The sequence below is a fragment of the Uloborus diversus genome, chromosome 3 (assembly GCF_026930045.1).
Source record: "Uloborus diversus isolate 005 chromosome 3, Udiv.v.3.1, whole genome shotgun sequence".
NCBI classification, from domain to species: domain Eukaryota; kingdom Metazoa; phylum Arthropoda; class Arachnida; order Araneae; family Uloboridae; genus Uloborus; species Uloborus diversus.
The window spans coordinates 100,289,169-100,309,939 of NC_072733.1; the positions used below are offsets into that span (position 1 = coordinate 100,289,169).

Below are 20,771 nucleotides of genomic sequence, written 5' to 3' on the forward strand. Positions count from 1 at the left end.
CAGAAAAGTTAAAGGTTTTCTTGGCGGGGAAATTTTTACAACAGGGTTGTTTTTGATGAGATATCACATCTTTTTGCATTGATATTATTACTTTGTCTGTATTTTTAGAACTGAGAACTTCAAATCGGAAAATTTTCAATTGAAACAACGCTGTTTTGTGTTTTTAAGGAACAATAATGGCTAGCCTAAATTTACGTCAAGTTATTTTCTGACTATTAAGATTCTATGTTCATTTTGCGAGAATTGGGAAGTTTAAATTTTATTGCAATCCTTGTATCCTCTCTGTTGCAAAGAAAACTTCTTGATAATAAAATACTATATTTTAAATTATATTGTTTTCGAGTATTTTACAACTTCGAAATAAATTCTATTACAGTTTCTTTATTTGACAGATTATTCAACATTTTCATGAAGGTTTCTTTAAATGTTTTACAGCTTGAGGGCTATTTTAATCTAGCTTTTCACTTTTTGTTTAATTACATTTTTTCTTAAATCGTGGATTATTTTACGTTTTATGGGATAATTTTAATTGTTTGGTGATTTTTCTTTTTCTTGATAGAAGTCTTTGTCTTGTTTAATACCTAGTTTTGTTTAGAAGTTCATTAAAAAAACGAAATAACGCATGTTATCACCAAGCAAAAAAAAAAAAGCTAAGCCTTTAAATATTTAAAATTTGAATGTGTCAGAAGATCTATACAACTTTACTCGATGTCAAATCGCGGATATCCCAAATTTGCCATAGCGAATGCGCATGTTGCACGCGGACTAAGCTCATTAAAAGTCTTGCTTAAATTAATTGCAAAAATTTTCAGCTGACAAATTACTGCAAAACACGGATATCCACACACGTATTTCATATATTTTCAATTTATTATGTGTTGTTTGTGAAAAATCCATTAATTTAGAAACTAAGCAAACCAATAAAAAAGTGCTATTTTTCGCTTTCAATTAAAAAGTTATATGTGCCGTATTCATATGCGTACAGTTTCATACAATTTGTCACGTAAAATATTGTAATGGTTTAACCCCAGTTTCGCGCCGACCTTTAAAATTTCTTCCCTCCATAAATATATCAAAACTGAAAAACAGGGGGAAGGAAATTTCGTATCGGCGAAATTGGGGTTGGGGGGAGACTGTATTATAATCTTATTCTTTAATGTTTCTTTGCTTAAATAACAACAAACTACATAGAAACTGAAAACAGAAAGCCGAATGAGCTAATTCTGCGCGCATGCGCAGTCGCTGTGGCAAATTTGTGATATCCGCGATTTAACGTCTAGTTGCAACTGTTGGATATGTTTTAGTCTTGATTGAATTTCATTTCCTAAGACAACTTTGGAATAACTGTTAGATCTGTTCTAACCTTGCAATTGCAGTCCGAGATAAACAAACCCTATGCGCTGAGTGTAAGTACATAAGAATTTAGGGAAAATTAGTGATTTTCAAACTTCAATTACTCCGGCCCATGATGTCCCTGGGGGTTGAATTTTCGTATATGTACTCAATGGCCCCCCAAGAATATGTATACAAAAAATCATTACCGTACCCTTCGGGGGGCTGTGATAGAATCCCGGGAAGGTACAATTTGGGGGTAAAAACGAGGAGGAAGGGGAGAGGGGTCAAATGGCACAAAAGGCACATCAGTAGGGCACAAGGAATGTGTGAGCAAAATTTCAGCTTGATTCCTTTTTTCATCTGGGCTGTAGCCTTGTCAAAGAAAGCGAAAACGTTTTTGAACAGCGATTTTATAACTTTAATACCTCCTCCCCCTGATGGTCCAGGGGATTGTATTTTGGTTTACGGCGTCAGGATCCACTAGCGATTGAGTGTACCAAAAATCAACTCCGGGGGTCTTCATGGGGCTGAGATACAGAGGGGTGAAAAACCCAAAAAAAAAACAACTTGTTCTGTCGTGTAATCTTGTTCTTCCTATTCCTATTCAGAGTCACAACTGACTACAACTGTATTTATGTCGAGGACTGCATACTAAGTGCCTTGCCTCCATTATTTTATATACCGATAAATGGCAGCACCATCACCGGATCGAACAGTTAATGAGAATTTAGAACTAGTCCAGGAGCTAATAGCTACCTGGTGCTAGCACCCCCAGAGGTATCGTTTGACTTGGAGGACATTGAGACCACGAGCATATTTAAAGTCACCCAGTTCCCTTTAATGACGACGGTGGGTCTTCGACCATCGAGGTTCGAACTCAGGACCCTCCGGCCCCGAATCCGACACTCTACCGATTGGGCTACCATGGCCCAATCTTGTTTTTGGTCGCTTTTATTTTCTTTCGTCTTTGGCGGTGGATTTGCTTCTGTTGGCTGCTGACGTTTGGTTTCCTTGGCGGGGCGTGATAAGATGGAGAGGAGATGATTAAAGTCTTTCTATTCTCCTTGGTTGGAATTTCATGAATTATCAAAAAAAAAGGTAAAGTATATCTACTAATGCACAAAAAATGAAATACTTTCACTTAAAATGATTTCTTTTTTAGAATACTTTACAAGAATCGTTTCCTGTGTTAAAACCAAGAATACAGCTTGGCAGACCAAAATGGCATCATCTTTTTGAACAATGGTCAAGCATATACAAAAAGTATGATTGCTTTAAATTTTAGTATTTCGGTAATGAAGAAAGGATTCTGAACGGAAACTGCAAATGGGATTATTCTTCGTGTTTACTTAGTACTTGGTTTTTACACAAATTTTAACTTTTTAATTGTCAAAAAGCAGCGAATACAACACTCTTTCAACATACACATCGTTTCCTAATCAGCCTGACTGCTTATTACTAGAAACAAAAGATGATCCCTCCCCCGCCCGAAAAAAAAACACGCAACGCATCAATATTAAAGTAACTTAGTACGTATACTTGTAGATATAAGAAAAATATGAGGTTTATATCAATAAAGGGATTCTTTATTATGTCAATGCTAATCGCAAAAAAATATATATTTATTCGTGCAGAAGTTAAACAGCTTCACATACAATGAGGACTGCGTACAAAGCACCTTGCCTCCAGACACTCGCGGGAAAGTTTCCCCCAAGGCACCCGCGGGAATCGAACTTACGACCTCCGACTAAGAAAACGAAACTTCTAACAGATTCGCAAACTGCAAGCGATGTGAGGTTGATTTAACATTTATATGTACACTCAGCTACACATTATATTATTTTTTTAAAAAGTGAAGGGAAAGATAAAGAAGGATTTTATAAATTAAACGATTAAAAATATATCTAAAGCAAAATATCGAAAAATATAGAGTTTTAGTTCGTGCTAAAAATGAAAAAGTTATTAAAAAAAACTCTGTTTTTAGCCATCGTTTTAAAAATTCATTAAAAGTATACACTTAGGAGATAAAAGTCATGGGAATACCTCCTGATGTCGTGTTAAACTTCCTTTTGCTTGACGAAGTGCAACAACTCGACGTGGTATAACCTGAACAAGTCACTGGAAGTCCGCTACAAATGTATTGAGCCATGCTACCGCTAGACGTCCAGAATTGTGAGTGTAACGGGTGCAGAATTTTATTCACGAACTGACTTCTGCATTATGGCTATAATACAGATTTTTTTTAATTTAGTCCAATTGATAATAATAATAATAATAACGAAGAAGTTTGAACTGTCTTCGGCAATGTAAGGGTAAGGAAGGCTCTTCCCGGAAAAAAATCTTAAACTGATGTCTTAAAGACTCAAATTAAAGCCATCTTTAGAAAACTTACAGCAATGGGGTTCCCTCCCAGAAATTTTGCAACGTTTAAAACATTTTTTGAACGTCCTTTAAAACGTTATTTCACAAAGAGGAACGATGAGGTTCAAAAGTTCTCCCAGTTTTTTTTACTGATGAAATCCTAATAACTCTATCTTGAATTTCCTTTGGGAACTTCACAAAAAGTTCTCCGATTTTTTTTTTTTTTTTTTTTGTAAATTGGAGTCTTAAAACGCAGTTTTATTCCATCGAGGGAGGTTCTCTTCCTGAATTTTCCCCTCAAACTGTAGTCTCTATAGCGCAAATTTAGGTTATCTTTTAATTTTAAAGGAGTGAGTGCGCTCGGGGATTTCCTCCCGGAAAAATGTCAAAATTGAAGTTTTAAAACTGAAATTTTAAACAGTATTTAATGACGTTGATGTTCGGATAACCTCACCCAGAATATTTCGAAATTGAAATCTTAACGTTGAGGCAATCTTTGATGATAAAAAAAGTGCGAGGGCAGTCACCCCCCCCCCCCTCCTTGCCCGCCTCGATTTGCCGCCACTGTAACATTCTAATCAAGTAAATCATACTCGTTTGTAGTAGAAAAGATACTTTTATTCATCATTCTAGGTGTTGAAGATATTACAGCTCTGATCTAGGTATTACATATTTTCATGGATGGTGATTAATTCTAAAAGTCCCTGTGATCTCCGTGTCTCCCGATTTTGTTCCTCAGTTTCTTACTTCGGTCGCTAGGGGGAATTATGGTTGAGTTTAACTGCTGATTGGTTCCTAGCTCAATAAGTGCTATCTGTACTCCCATTCCCGGGGATAATTTTATGAATTTTCAAGTGTTCTCAAACAGTAACCAGATGTCTTCTTGAACCTTCAAGTTCGACAGTAGTATACCACTTCAAAATTATTAAAAACCTTGAAAAAGGGCATCGCCCGGAAAAGTTAGGGCAAAGCTATGTAAACTTAAATTCTACAATTTTAAAAATGTCCTTTCATATATATATACACTGGTATGCAAAAATTAAGGACGAGACGGTTTTTTCAATATAACTTTGTACAAAAGCTTTCCAAATCAACACATTTAATATCGTAAGATCCCCAATACGTAAGGACATGTGTAATGTAAGCAACACTTACTAAAAGAGAAATCAGAGGGATAAAAAGAAGCTTTATTGAAGAAGTAGAATGGAGCGCAATGCGACTGAAGGCCGAAACATCCCTGTGATGGGTGTCCAGCAAGAAACATCCGGTCTTTAGTAGGGGATATGATCTCCCCCGACTGCTGGGCAGGTTTCACAGCGTCTGCCCATGCTGAGAATGAGGGTGTCAATGAGTTGTTGAGGCATTGCTGCCCATTCGTCTTGCAGCGCCAATCGAAGCTCCCGAATCGTTACTGGTGGTAAGGTACGAGCTGCCAAGCGTCTGCCTAGAAAATCCCATCCATGCTCGATGGAATTGAGATCCAGAGATCGTGCCGGCCAATCCATACGTTCAATATCCTCAATCTCTAAGAGCTGTTCGGCAGCTACGGTGCGATGACATGGTGCATTGTCGTCCATGAAAAGGAAGTGCGGACCCATAGCGCCTCTAAAAAGACGCACATATGGAAGAAGAATCTCGTTACAATAACGGGTCCCGTTGACTGAACCTGGGTCGAAGATGTGAAGGTTTGTACGACTACCAAGCATGATGCCTCCCCAAACGAGAACACCGCGACCTCCATACCTGTCCCTTTAAATGATGTTCGAGGGATGATTGCGGCTTCCCCGCTCTCTCCAGATGAGTATGCGATGAGAATCGCTACTCAGACTGAATCTGCTCTCATCTGTAAAGAGTACTCGTCCCCATTCATTGTCTCTCCAATTCCGGTGTTCCCGGCACCACACAGAACGCCTTCTCCGATGGGCAGGCGTTAGAGGTACACACCGTATAGGGCGTCGTGCAAACAGACCACCACCGTGCAGTCTTCTGGCCACGGTAAAAAGCGATATCGGTCGTCCAGTCGCCTGTGTCGTGTGTCTAGCGATTTGTCCCACTGTCTGCCGCCTGTTTCTTCTGGCCTGTAAGACAATATACCGGTCATCTGCGGGTGTGGTTCCTCGTGGACGACCACTACTGAACCCCAGGATAGCTGTTCCTGTAATTTGAAGTTGTCTCCAAAGTCGTGAAACGATGCTGTGAGCACACAATTCCGAACTCTGCAGTCACACTTGTCACACTGCGGCCTTCCTCCAACTTCCCAATGATTCGACCTCGGGTAAAAGCATCCAGATGTCGTCTAACAGATTGGTTATTCGCCATTTCTCGCTGAGGCAGCAACTCGGTGTGATTTTAACTGCTATACGGCGTGCAATCTCTTTGCCAGAAATACTGATCTTACACCGACAACATTCTTTATACTACTCAGACACTCCCCCATTACGTCTGTCTGCATATCTGCGCATGTGCTACCGTACATCACCTTACTTAATCTCCTGATTGGTCTTTCTGTCCGCTCTGCCTCTTCGTTCAGCTGATATGCTAATTTTCCGACTTCGTCCTTAATTTTTGCACACCAGTGTATATAAATATAGATATCATTAATTTTGAAACAATAAGAAAAAACAATTTTTCTTTCTTTTTAGGTCTAACATAGGAATATTCTGTTGCGGCTCGAAAGTCTTAACGGATGAAATAAAAACACTCAGTCATTGTTACAACAGTCGTGGATGCCGTTTTTCTTATTATCATGAGGAGTTTTCTTAATTTGTCATCATTATTTTAATGTTTTTTTATTTGTATTAATTTTTCTTGTTTCCTTGAAAAAATGATGTATGAAGCATATATTGTACAGTTACATAGTTCATATGTTGTGATATTTTTTACACGATACATTTTAAATCCTCGGATATGTGACGTCAGTTGCGGCTCATGTATATGCACTAGAGCACGTGAATCCTCGAGGAAAACGAGGAAATATTTTTTTTATAAATTGAAATAAAATATGATGAAATACACTTTCAGATAGATTTTTTTCCTAACACTAAGAAAATTGTTTTCTCATTTTTTTATTTTTTTTTTAAAGACGAAAGTGCTTAGCTAAAGTAATGTTGGTTATTAAAAGCGCTTTATATTTCCTCGATCGCACGAGCGAGCTCAAAGCACTAATACATACTACTTATGATTTCAAAAAGGTTACGAGAAACACAAGGGAAAAAGCATGGTTATATCATTTCAAAGCTGCCACAATCTAGCAAATTTAAAATTAGTATACTTTATTCCTAAAATTCGTACCATTCATTGAAAATTAGTGTAATGTCTCGGAGAGAATTAAATTGTACTCAAACACTTATTTTAGTTATTAGCCGCGTTGGTGTACACCTCCGTTCGCCTTAGGGGAAGATTGCTATCGATACGCCACTTTATCGAAACGCTCCTTAACACCACTAAATTTAGCGAAAAACCTCTTTGTTCATATTAGTGTAAATATTATTTTTCTACTATGCATATCTTATGAAAGTAAACAGAGGAAAAATAAAAATAAGTGTCATGAGCTCAATAACAGAAACTGGTCGCCTCCATAAGCTCGGAAAGTCTTGAGTATGTTTCGAAAATATAAAATCCTGATTAGAAACCAACACCGACCTCAGAAAATGTACTGAAACATATTAATGTCAGCTTCGCATTTTAAATGCTATTTTAAAATCAGGAGTTTTTGTTTACTCCTTTGTAATCGTAAACTAATATGAGAATCTATGAAACAACTCTGAGCTGTGTTTATTAAGGACGTTTTATGATGAAACAAGAATCACTAATATCACAACTATTATTTTCAGAAGTGGCCCAGCAAAATTCAAATTTCGCTGGGGAGTTTATTTTCCTCCTCCGTGCCATGCCACAGACACGGAAAGCTTGTACATTATATCCAGCTGCATTGCAAATTCTACCGTTAGCTGTTAAATCAGATTTTACTGGACTGAAACAAAACCGTGAAGATAATCCTGTTTAATAACAGAAAATTACTCAAAGCAACATGTACTTTCTCTTGTTTTGGCAATATTTCGAACTCTTTCTCTCTCTCAAAAGAAAAAGAATAAGAGCAACAGAAACTGGAATTTTTAACAAGTTTTTCAAAAAAATTTTAGGCCCCCTTGAAAATTCTTGAGTTAAAATTTTTACATAGCTCTGCCATCTCAAGGCTCGAGAAGGCAGAGCTATGTAGGAGAAGATTTTAATCTTCTCAAGCCTTTTCGGTAATCTTGACCTGATGCTGTTAAGTTTGTATTGTCTTTGGTGAATTGCCTTTTTAGTTCATACTAAGAATGCAGAACAAAATTTCCGTACACGCCTCTGGATGTACCTAATCAATAGTCTAATGCGTGTCTGAATTGTATTATATACAAAATGTTTTCAAAAATCCATCCAATTATCCAGATTTGCCATTTTTTACCTGTTTTTTTTTTAGCAATCACGATCGCTTATTGTTCTCATTTGACTGTTTTAAATTCCTATCATTTTATTTTCCCACCAGCACCCTCTGCAGCACCACCGTCGCGTCGACCGGCCTCACGATGCTGCTCCTCTTGCGAGAACCGTCTCCGGGTGGTGTCCATATCCTACACACACACGCCTACGCACACATACACACACTCATGCCTGCGCACAGACACAAACACACTCCTACACACATACACACACTCATGCCTGAACACAGACACAAACGCATATGCCTACATGCACACACGAACGCCTACACACACAGCACTGCATACACAACATGCACACACATGCATACATACACACACACCAACCCACACACATGCGCCTACACAAACACACACGCGCATTCATACACACACACGCTCGTGATTGCGAAAAACATAATTTGAATTCAAGATGCCAAAAATTCAAATTAATATTTTTTTTTCCTTTTCTTTTTTTGCATTGCACTGTAAAGTTGTACAAGTTGGCACAGCTATGTAAACACTTCGATGGCATTATTTCTTTCTGCTCCTCACTGAGGAAGGGAGACTAAATTGCTCTCTGCTAAATTTTGTCTCTCACTTTATACATAATAAATAAATTCAGTTCATACCGAGGTCTTCCAACTGGGTTCCACTGAACTTAAGATTCCTTGGAGCTTTGACTGGGGTCCCGTAAGTGATCACTCTTTACACGAATGAAAGCGCCAAAAATTTAATAAATTCTTTCATCAAAGATGAAATCCTAAACAGCGGTTTACTTGTAAAATGAAATTTATAAAAATATTTTATGTATTTAAGAATAAAATTAACTAAAGCTATTTCAAATGTAAAAATACTCTGTAATAAATTTAAAAAAACAATCATAAAGGTCATTTCTTACTTTTTAAGAGGTTTATTCAAGAAAACGGTGAACTCGAAGGGTTCCCGAAACTGTAAAAGTTTAAATACACCTGAGTTCATATATCAAGCGTCTTTGGAGGTATATATTGCCTCCTTTTTACTGTTTTAAATTACATGAATGAGAGTCGATGAAGGACTATTTTTAAGAAGCACTTTGAGAAAAGCACTAAGCACTCTAACCGCACTCTCAATAGTCAAAAACAACAAATGCAAGGGCGCCCATATGCAAAATTGCAAGGGGGAGGGGCTCAGATATTTTCCCCATGGGTTAGGAGGGTATTTTCTCCGTGGAAACCGATTTCAGTACAGATTAGAGTCATTAAAATATTTCATTTTTAATAACTTATTCATTAATGGCTAGAGAATAGATGTTTTTACATTTTTGCAAAGAAAAAAGTACCAAAAGGAAGAAAGTTCTAATTTCAAAGGGGGGGGGGCTCGAGCCCCCCCCCCTTGCCCCCTTCATGGGCACCCTTGAACAAATGACTTACTCATAGGGCCGGCTCTTGCAGTTTTGCCGCCTAGGACAAAAACGCGAGATGCCGCCTCCCCCCAAAAAAGTCCTATGTTTTGTCCTAACAGGTATCATTCTGCTATTTAACCAAACTAATAATATTCCGTGAGAACCAAAAGGACATTGGAAGTGCACTGCATTTCTTGTAACAAAAATGGTAGCCGAGCGATACTAATTGAAGACTCTCTCACTCTCTCTCTCTTTATCTTCATTTTAACTATATTTATCTCTCACAAGAAATTTTTAGAATAACTACACTCCTGTTTGTGAAAATTGCAACACCATGAAGGAAGCATCATAGTTGAATGAAATTTAATACACAGTTGAGTGGTAATGGTACAAATAAATGATTACATTTTCAAACCAAACAAACAATAAAAAGAGATAGAAATTAGCATTTGTGTGGCCACCACGCGCCGCAATAAGAGCTGATACACGATTCGGCATGGAGTGAAACAAAGTCTGAATATCTGCCTACGGAAGAGTATTTCATATTGTTTGTATGCGCAACCAAAGTTCGTCTGTCGAAGAAACAGGACGAGGACCACGAGCGAGACGCCGCTCAACGAAATCCCACACATGTTCAATCGGTGATATATCCGGGGAATATGCAGTCAAAGGAAGAAGCTGTACTTGCTGCGAATCAAGGTAGGATTTGACAGTCCTGGCGACATGTGGACGAGCATTATCCTGCTGGAATACAGCCCCTGGCAATACTTGCAGGAAAGGAATAGCTTGGGGTTGTAAAACTTCGTTTATGTATCGGGTACTGTTCAAATTTCCCACAATTCGTAACAATTGTGAACGTCCATGATATGTTATGGTACCCCAGACCATAACTCCGGGTGTTCGTCCAATGTGGCGTTCGATAATGCACTCCGGAATGTGCCGTTCACCGGCATCGTGCCTGACACGAATTCGGCCATCATGGTGCCACAAATTGAAGCGGGATTCATCAGAAAAGACGACCTCTGCCAATCAGCACGCCAGGTCCTAAGCACATTGGTCCATTGTAGCCGCAGGCGGCGATGGGTTTGCGTGAGAGGAATCCTGTATAAAGGAATCCTTGCGCGCAGCCCACGCTGCAGCAGACGTCTCCGAATTGATGAAGCACACAATGAAACACCTACAGCTGTTGACCACTGTGCTGCCAATTGTCTAGAGGAAGCTTTGCGGGTCGTCAGCGCCATACGCACCAGGTGTCTGTCATCACGAGCTGACGTCACATTTCGGGGTCCGCTCCCGGATTTCCGAGCTGTCCGACCCTCGTCCGTCCACTGCTTCCAAACACGAATGATTGTGCTGCTTTTACGCTGCACACGAGCGGCTACTGCACTATAAGACAATCCAACTTTACGAAGGCCGACGATTCTGCCTCGTTCAAACTCCGAAATTTGCTCAATTTTCGCTTTCTTTCGTCGAAGAGGCATCGTAAAGATTCAGTTAACGTTTACTCTAGCATATAACCACCGATAATCATACACGCCTCGCTACAGTCGTCTATTTATATTCGGTTCGATCCGCCATTCATAGGGCGCTGCTCAGCATACGCATGCGCTACCGGTCTGCAATTCTAACCATTTGCATATCATGCCCTACTTTACATTTCCTGCAATTTCCAGCTCATTCGCGTAAGTCCTTCGTGGTGTTGCAATTTTCACAAACAGGAGTGTATTTAGAAAAAAAAGAATTCAGTTAAACAGTATTTGCATTCGGTGTACACTTAAATGACAACTTAATGAGTGATTAATTGCTTGTGCTGTACAGAACTTGAAAAGTCAGATCGCTGTGTAACTATTTCCCTCCCTCCTGCTGATTTGTAATAAACGTTTATCCTTTCTTATCAGGTCTATAAAAATTCAGTCTGGAGGAAAAGAAAGCGGATTCTGAAGAGGAGTAGGCTGAAAACAGTAAATTAATAATAAGCATTATTTATAATTATAATAATTATTATAATATTAGTAATTAATATAATCATTATATATAATAATTATATTAATTATTAAATTAAAGCAATGCTTATGTACGTAACAAACGTATTAATAACTTCAAAATCTTCAAATGCTTTAAAAAATCTTCTATTTAAATTTGATTTAAAAAAAAACTTCCACTAACAAATTTAACTTGATCATAATTCCTTGATTTTATTGAATAAATTATTGAATTCAAACAATTTGTTAATACCTTAGAAGGACAAGACCTGCTGCAGACACACCAAACTCGTTATATAGATCAAATTCAACTTTAAAAAAATAATAATAAATATATAAAAAGCAACAACTAAAAACTGAATCTTATGTCTCAGTAATTCAATACAGATGTTAAGGACATGTTAGAGGGCCATTCCACGGAGAAATGGACTGTTTGTCTAGCACATGACAGCTCATATATATTTTACGAAAAATAATAACTAAAAGGGTGATGAACACAATTGTGTTGAAATTGTTGTCAAAAAATTTTGTTCATTACCTTTCAAGTTTAATACTTTTTAACAAAATATGTACTTCATCTGTCACATAAGGTATAAAATGACCGCGTTTTCGTGGAGTTGAGTCAAATCGCGTGAAAATTAAAAGGCAGAATGAAAAAAAAAATAATAAAATGGGAGGGGTGCTTATAAGGGTAGACGGATGTGTAGTAAAGTCGAAAAAGTCGATTATGTTATTTCGGGAACGTGTTACTTCTCAAAAGTTGCAGTTTTGTATTCTCAATTGGGGAAAAAATTCAAAAATATTCTAAGGTGATATCTTCCGTTCGCGCATGAGGCTGAAAGTTTGAAAAAATATGTTGAAAATTGATATTTTCAGAAAATAATAAAAATAGTTTTACTCAATTTTTTTCAAAACACAAGTCATAAATTGTCAGTATATAGCAGCGTAGTTTGAACATAAAATATATGTTATAGCTTTTACGTAAGATATTTAGTTCGCACATGCGCTTTAAATTGGGCTTCAAATTTCAAGAGATTTTAGTTCAATTTAAGGCGCATGCGCAAACGAAAGATCTTATGTAAAGCTATAAAATATTTTTTTAGGTTCAAACTACGCTATATATTGACAATTTATGACTGTTGCCTTACAAAAACATAAAAAAACTAATTTTATTAATTTTTGAAAAATTCAATTTTTGGCATATTTTTTCAAACTTTCTGCTTTATGCGCGAACTGAAGATGTCAACTTAGATTTTTTTTTTTTTTTAATTTTCCCCTGATTGAGGATACCAAACTACAACTTTTGAGACGTAATGCAATTCCGAAATAAAAAAAAAAAATTTCGAACCACCCTAATATGTAGTGGCTTTCTCGAAAAAATGGATGATTAGAAAAATAGCTTTCAATTTCTTTTTAGCAAGGTTTGCTTGAAAATCGCATTTTACATCGATTGACTGTTCCTGAACATGATCAGGAAGTGTAAAACAAAGCCGATTTTAAAAGTATCGCTTGTGAACTTAAAACTACCAGTTCTGTATATTAACATCTGGAAACTAGTGGATAATTTCATTTGTTAATGCTGCCAAATGCCCTGATAGAAGTTCCCACAATTAATCTATGGCCAATGAGAGATTTTTCGTATACTCAAGCAGGAAGATCATTCAGTCTTGAATGTAATGAAAGTTTGGCTTTGAACTTTGAAAACATACAAAAAGAGGGATAACCTCAAAAATATTTACATGTCATGCTAAAACTTGGAAAATTATAATTATTTTTACTTTTTTATTTTATTGTTTTTATACAGAGCAGAGCAAGGGCGGATCCAGAAACTTTTCTAGGGGGAGGGGCGATAGATTTTTATTATTTACCCCTTACTAGTTAGCGTCTTATCCTGATTTGCTCGTGCATACACAAGCATTACACACACACACACACACACACACACACACACACACACACACACACACACATATATATATATATATATATATATATATATATATATATATATATATATATATATATATATATATATATATATTGTTACAAATTCTGTAAATAGTAATTATTGTAGTAACGTAACCTGTAAATAGTTTCCCGTAATGAATATACAACCCCTATACATTCGGCTAAAGTATACGATCCCCCTATTTCTTTTTTTTTTTTTTTTTCATTGATAAAATTTGATAACGGTTTACTATTTTCCAGAAGCGTTTGGAATCTTGTGGAATACTTGAGAGATTTCTTTCGATGTTTATAAAAGCGTCCCGCGTGATAAAAAGTTAGTTTCGATTGAGAATTTGTGCTGAGAGTGTATTAGCTTTGTTTATTGCGAGGCGTTTCGCTGTGTTGTTTTTCGTATTTGGAAGTAAATACGTGTGTAACCGTTGAGTTTACGGTTTGTGTGATATTTGCTTAATTGCTGATGATTAATTTAGCAGTTGTTGACGATCTTCCCTGCACATAGTGTAAATAAATTTCCTGTATTCTTAATCAAGAACTGTGTCGTCCTTTCAAGAAAGTTGGAAGTCTCACCGGATCCGTTACAATTTGGCGCCCAACGTGGGGCTACTGTAGGACTTTCTTGGAGTAAGCGTGACTTTGGACATTTTTTTTCATAAAAACTTTTTAAATTTGGACTTTATTTTTATGGTGCTTACTCGCGCAATGGATGAACAATTAAAACAACTTCTTGACGCAATCACCTCTGTGAAGAGTGATATGGCGGTTAATCAAGAACAATTGAAAAATGATATGGCGGCTAATCAAGACCAATTAAAAAGTGATTTGACTGCAAGTTTTACTGCAAATCAAGAACAATTAAAAAATGACATTGCGGCTAATCAAGAACAATTGAAAAATGAATCTGCGGCTAATCAAGAACAATTGAAAAATGAATTAGCGACTAACCAAGAACTGTTAAATAGTGATTTAACTGCTAAAATTACTACAAGTCAAGATGAAATGAAAAGTGACCTAACGTCGATGAAAACCATGATGGAGAATCAACTACCCGCCATGGGAGATAAAGTCGATCCTCTGGAAGAAAAATTTGATACTGTGGAAGAGCGCATCGCCAATGTGGAAAATAAGTTGGAAGAAGAAGACAAGAAATTGACTTCATTTAAGGAAGAAATAATTAAGGACGTGGAAAGGAGATTGGCGACCGCGGAAAGCAGCTCTGTACAGATTGGCGCTCCCACATCGGTTGCTCCGCAAGGTCCATTAAACTTGCCACATTTGATGGGAAAACTTCGTGGCGGGTTTACAAAACTCAATTCATGATAGTGGAGGAAGCGAACGGATGGGACTCTGCTACCAAGGCCTGTCATCTTGCAGCATCCCTGAGAGGTGACGCAGCGGACGTTCTCCAGACCCTTCCGGGCAGCCAGCGCCTGGATTTCGCCGTCCTCACATCTGCGTTGGAGCTTCGCTTCGGTGAGAAGTGCCAGAAAGATTTCAGCCGACTCCAGTTGAAGTCCCGTTTCCAGAAAACCGGGGAAACCCTGCAAGAACTAGCGGCGGACGTCGAGAGACTGTCTCATCTTGCTTTTTGCGACTGTCCTGCGGATGTTCGAGACAACCTGGCACTTAACTACTACATCGACGGGGTTCGAGATCCGGAAATCCAGAAAGCTCTACGGATGGCGGATGTCAAAGACCTGAATTCTGCTGTTGTGTATGCGATGAAGTTGGAGGCCGCCCAGCAAGCAACCCGCAAGGATCGCCATTCAATCCGCGGCGTGAAAACTGATGAGCTAGATCCGGTTTCGTCACGTTTTGCTGAACTTGAAAAACAAATAAAAGAAATTGCAGGAACCCTCAAAAGGATTTAGGCTCCCAAGCACCAAAATCGACAACCACTTAAGTGCTGGAAATGTGGCGGCGAGGGTCACTTACGAAGAAACTGCGAAGCTCGCCAAGAAACCAGAGGGAAGAGCGCCTCTCCCTCTCAGGTCCAGGAAAACTAAGCCATGGCAATCTCGCGGGGCGGAGGTCGCCAAATTGGAATGAGCCCCATCTTAAAGTTTTCCAGATTTCATCGACGAGTGGCGGCAGTAACGGACTGTTTGTTTACGCATATGTAAACGGGTTTCCCTGCGAACTGATTATTGACACTGGAGCCAATGTTACAATCATTAGAACAGATGTGGCTCGTCAATTTGGACTCAACATTCTGTGGACGCCGCCCTGCGTTACCCTCCAAACTGTGACAGGTGACAAGATCGAGATTGAAGGTAAAGTGAACTTAGAAATTGTGTTTGGAAATGCCATTTACCATCATACCGCATTCGTTGCTGCTATCACAGACCCCTTCATTCTCGGATTGGACTTTTTAAAGAAGTATGACTTCAAACTCGACTTCAAGACTAATGAGCTGCACTCGACGAGAAAAGACATAGCCGTCTTTCCCGTTCGCCAAGAAGGAAGAAGGTGAGACCCTCCTGAAAGAGATGAAGAAGAATGATGTAATCGAACCTTCATCCAGTCCTTGGGCCTCTCCCATCGTCTTAGTCCGAAAGAAAGATGGCTCCATCAGATTTTGTGTCGATTACCGACGGCTGAATGAAATCACCAAGAAAGACAGTTACCCTCTTCCACGGATAGACGACACCTTGGACACTCTTTCCGGACACAAGTGGTTTTCGACCCTGGACTTGAAGAGCGGCTACTGGCAGGTTGAGATACACCCTGATGACCGAGAGAAGACAGCGTTTACAACTGGACAAGGCTTATGGCAGTTTAAAGTGATGCCCTTCGGCCTCTGCAATGCACCAGCTACGTTCGAGCGTCTTATGGAGACAGTGTTAAGAGGACTTTCCTACGAATCCTGTCTGGTCTACTTAGACGATATCATCATCGTGGGACGCAGTTTCAAAGAACATCTGGCAAATCTTAGAAAAGTGCTGCAAAAGCTTAAGGAAGCCAATCTGAAGTTAAGCCCGTCCAAATGTAATTTGTTCCGCCGGGAAGTGAACTACCTTGGTCACATCATCTCTTCTGAGGGTGTACAAACCGATCCAGAAAAGGTATCTGCGGTTAAGAGTTGGAGTCGTCCCGAAAACATCCATCAGCTGCGAAGTTTCCTGGGGCTCTGCACGTACTACAGGAAGTTTGTAAAGGGTTTTTCCAACATTGCACGACCTTTGCATAAGCAACAGTTTGAATGGTCCAAAGAATGCGAAGATGCATTTCTACGACTGAAGGAGGCTTTAACATCAACGCCTATTCTCTAATATCCTCAGCCTGGAAAATCCTTCATCCTAGACACTGATAGTTAGATAAAAATTAGTTTCGATTGCGAATTTGTGCTGAGAGTGTATTAGCTCTGTTTATTGCGAGGCGTTTCGCTGTGTTGTTTTTCGTATTTGAAAGTAAATACGTGTGTAACCGTTGAGTTTACGGTTTGTGTGATTTTTGCTTAATTGCTGATGATTAATTTAGCAGTTGTTGACGATCTTCCCTATACATAGTGTAAATAAATTTCCTGTATTCTTAATCAAGAACTGTGTCGTCCTTTCAAGAAAGTTGGAAGTCTCACCGGATCCGTTACAATATATATATATATATATATATATATATATATATATATATATATATATATATATATATATATACAAATGTGATAAAAATTGATTGAGTTGTTTTAATTCAATGATAATATTGGAACAAGCTGTATCTGATTCAGAAAAAATGTCTTTCGAACGACATCGAATGCTAGGGGGTATGGGAAATCTTTCATCCCGGTAATAGGCAATTAATGTGAAATTTCTGCCTTAAAAATTAATTACAAAAAATCTAATTTGAAGTTTAAAACATAAAACCCCAGGTGCAAACCCTGGGAGGAGGGGACTCGTAGTAATTTTGTACAAAATTTCAAGGCTGTAGGTGCTATGGGGTCTCCTGGACGCAAGCCTGCCACAGACTTCCTTTCATTATTTCTTTGACCTTACTTTTTTTAATACATAGAAAAAATATAAAACTGACCCCAGCTAGAGTGGCCCTAGTCAATTTATTCAATTTTGTTTTTTCTAATTTAATAAATTTTTGACAAATATTATCATCCCGGAACTTAGGTTCTGTGTTTTCAAAGGCTACAACAAGGTTTTCAAAGGCTTAAAACACAAACCGTCAATTACAGTTCACAATATCTTTGAGCCGTCTTTACGATTTTAATGCATGTGTTTATGAGGCGTTAAAAATATCTATGCACGCACACTCACATACAGACCAAAACTTGTTGAATCAGAAAAAGAAAAAAAGAAAAGAAAATACAAAATACATAAACGTACCTTATCTAACAACATCTGGTAGCTCACTAGTTTCATGGGTTTTTTCTTCGTCTTCTTTCTTCTTGAAAAATCTTAATAAATTGATTTGTTTTCTTTTGGACATAGTCAACTTTTGGAAGTTTGATGTAACCAGTATTCAAGAGGGACAATGACTGATCATTTCCCCCTGTTTCCTAGAGTGACGCTCTAGAGATTGACTGGCGTCATTAAAAAACCTGCGGCAATGAATGTCTGATTGCGAAGGTTATGCTTCCCCCTTTCCCCTTTATGATTTGCATTTTAGCCCGTTAGACTTTTTCTTTCTCGTAGAAGATCTTGAGGTTTCTGTTTCATCATATTTTCAGCCAAACTTCAATCCCAACAAAGAAGAAAAAAATGTTATAAATTCTTATTCCTATAAAGGCAAGAAAGAATGTTCTTCTGACTCTGAAGAATATTTTGTTTTGCGAATATTCTTTAGTTTTTTTTTTTGGTTAATTTCGGTAGGTGCCCGGTTATTCATATCGCTCCCCCCCCCCCCCGCCTTGTATCCGCCCTTGGAGCAGAGCTATGAAGACGGAGAGAAAACGATTCCTACTCTGAACTCTTTAGACCCTTGACTCTGACTCCTCCTACAACCCAAATTCAAAATAATAGAATATTTTTGACTTTTAGGGGAAAAGTTGAATCTAATAAAATATAAGAGCAAAGTAGGTATTCAAATAAATGTGCCGACTTTCTTGCACTTTATAGTGTACATAACATTTGATACACATTTAATTAAAAATAATCTCAAACAGAATGATTCAAAAGTTTATGGTGATGAGTGATGACTGTTTGCATTGCGTCCAATAATTAGAATAATAAAATTTAAAAGGAAAGAAAAATTTTCAAAGCGAACAAAATCGATACTTAGTCGCGTCAGTTTTTGGTAGAATCACAACTCTAATCCCTGGTGAATTCTAGCGGTAACGGAAGGACGGTTTTTACAAAAAAATCGACAGATTTCTGTCTGTGATCATATCAAAATGCATATTTTTTCAAAAACTGATGCCTAGACTTTTATACACATCATAGTAAGTTGCTAAAAAAGCCAAAGCCAAGAATTTTTCGTTAGTAACTTTTTTTAAAAATCAAATTTAAAAAACGGTAACGGAAGGACATTTTTGCGACATGATTTTCACGCTATCATATTCTTCCCAAAAGTTCAGTTAAACTAGAAAAGGGAAAATTGTATAAAAATTAGAGCACATACAGGAGTATTCAGTCATTACAATTCCACCACTAGTTTAAAAAAATAACTATTTTAAGCATATAAATTATGTACTTGTTAAGGGTAACGGAAGGACAGTAATTTAAGGACAAGAAGCCCAAAGCAAATAAACTTTGTAAACTTCAACTGAAAAACATTTATTCAGCTGATACAGCAGTCTCAAACAATGATAGCTATTACCTGAGCCATCTCTTACAATTCTGAATCCCTTAAATACTCAATAATTTTATCAGATTCCATAGGACATTTGCCTTCTTTCTCAGGAAATACAAAGATCATTACCACATTATTTTGCATTCTCCAACAAGCTATTTCTATTCCTTTATCTTCTATATGAAGAACCTGTACACTATTGCTCTTTGTTAATTTATTTCCCTTCCATCCAACTAACAAAGCTTGTACAAACGTTAATGAATCATTTGGCATGTTCGTTATGATTTGGTGTTTTTGATTCAGTTGTATCTTCATTTTTAACATTATTTATAACTGTCCTCAGTCTGCTGACTTCTAAGTGAAATCTCCTTCGGTTTGTTGAAGAAGATTTGTTGAAGTACTTACTACATTCAATAACATTCAATTTTGTGTGATTAATAATCACACAAAAAATTCAATTTTGTGTGTCAGGATGAGAATAGATATCACTCCATCGTCCATCTTTCTGGAAGTTGATCTTTAAATTTACTAATCTCTTCGTAGTAGGTTTAACAGTTAAACCAGTACTCTCAACATTTCTTACCTGTGACTTGTGACAACAAATCTGCAAGCAGTTTCAAAATATTATGTTGTTCCAATATAAATTTCAAGTTTGTAAGCAAATGTTTCTGCGTGAATTGCCTTGTCATATCACAAAGATGTCATATCAAAATGATTTTCACATGCTTAGGAATTTTTAAGTGTAGTTTTCATGATTTTCATCACATACAATGAAAGAAAAAAAAATCACAAAAAAGTTTTGTAAAAATTTATATAAAAGTTTATTTTTTAAATAAAAGCACTTATGATTTTTGTTCAAATATTACTTATATATGTTTTAAATGTGACTACTAACTTTAAACAATAGTTTGTTTTCTACTAGCATTCTTAAATATTACCCTGTATCCCTATATTACCTTGTATCCCAGCTTATAGATAAATGTCCTTCCGTTACCGTATTTTTTTCTCCTTCAGTCACCATTAAAAACCATATAAATTAAATATGTATTAAAATTTTAACTATGCCCCCTTGACAAGGGACAAAATTCTGCTTTGCATAAAAAAACATTAGTTTCTATACCCCATAAATTCTTGGTGAACTAATTGAGATGTAGTATTTCAGTAACGGAAGAACATCAAATTGTCACCTCAGTAATGGACCTATTTCATGGTTGAAATAAAAGAAATTTGAAAATACTTAGCAGAAACTTTAACTAGACATTTAAAAGATAAAAGTTAACCTAAATATTATTTGCTCATAATAAATTCATTCAAATTACAGTATGCAACAAAACAGATAATTTTTGCTCTGTAAAAACATAAAGAGAAAACTTGATTTTTCCCTTGATTTTCTGGAAGTCGTCAAACTATTTGGGAAAAACAGGTTAAGATTCAAGAAATTCATTTATTTTTGAAGAGAATGGTACATGACAAGTTGCAGAATATTAATTTTTAAAATTCAAGTGTTAGTCTCCTTTTTCCTGGAATTCTTCCCCTACAGACATGGATTCC

General features: G+C 37.2%; 1 protein-coding gene across 3 annotated transcripts in view; it reads left to right on the top strand.

Moving 5' to 3' along the window:
• The window catches only part of LOC129218597 (NADPH oxidase 4-like), a 121,560-nt gene extending 114,922 nt beyond the window's left edge, over window positions 1-6,638 (top strand). For all 3 annotated transcript variants that reach the window (XM_054852917.1, XM_054852915.1, XM_054852916.1), the window contains 2 exons: window positions 2,498-2,598; window positions 6,339-6,638. In XM_054852917.1, the coding sequence (XP_054708892.1) occupies window positions 2,498-2,598; window positions 6,339-6,459 (222 nt within the window). In that variant the 3' untranslated portion in view covers window positions 6,460-6,638. The remainder of the gene's footprint in view (window positions 1-2,497; window positions 2,599-6,338) is intronic.
• Window positions 6,639-20,771: the final 14,133 nt, after the last annotated feature.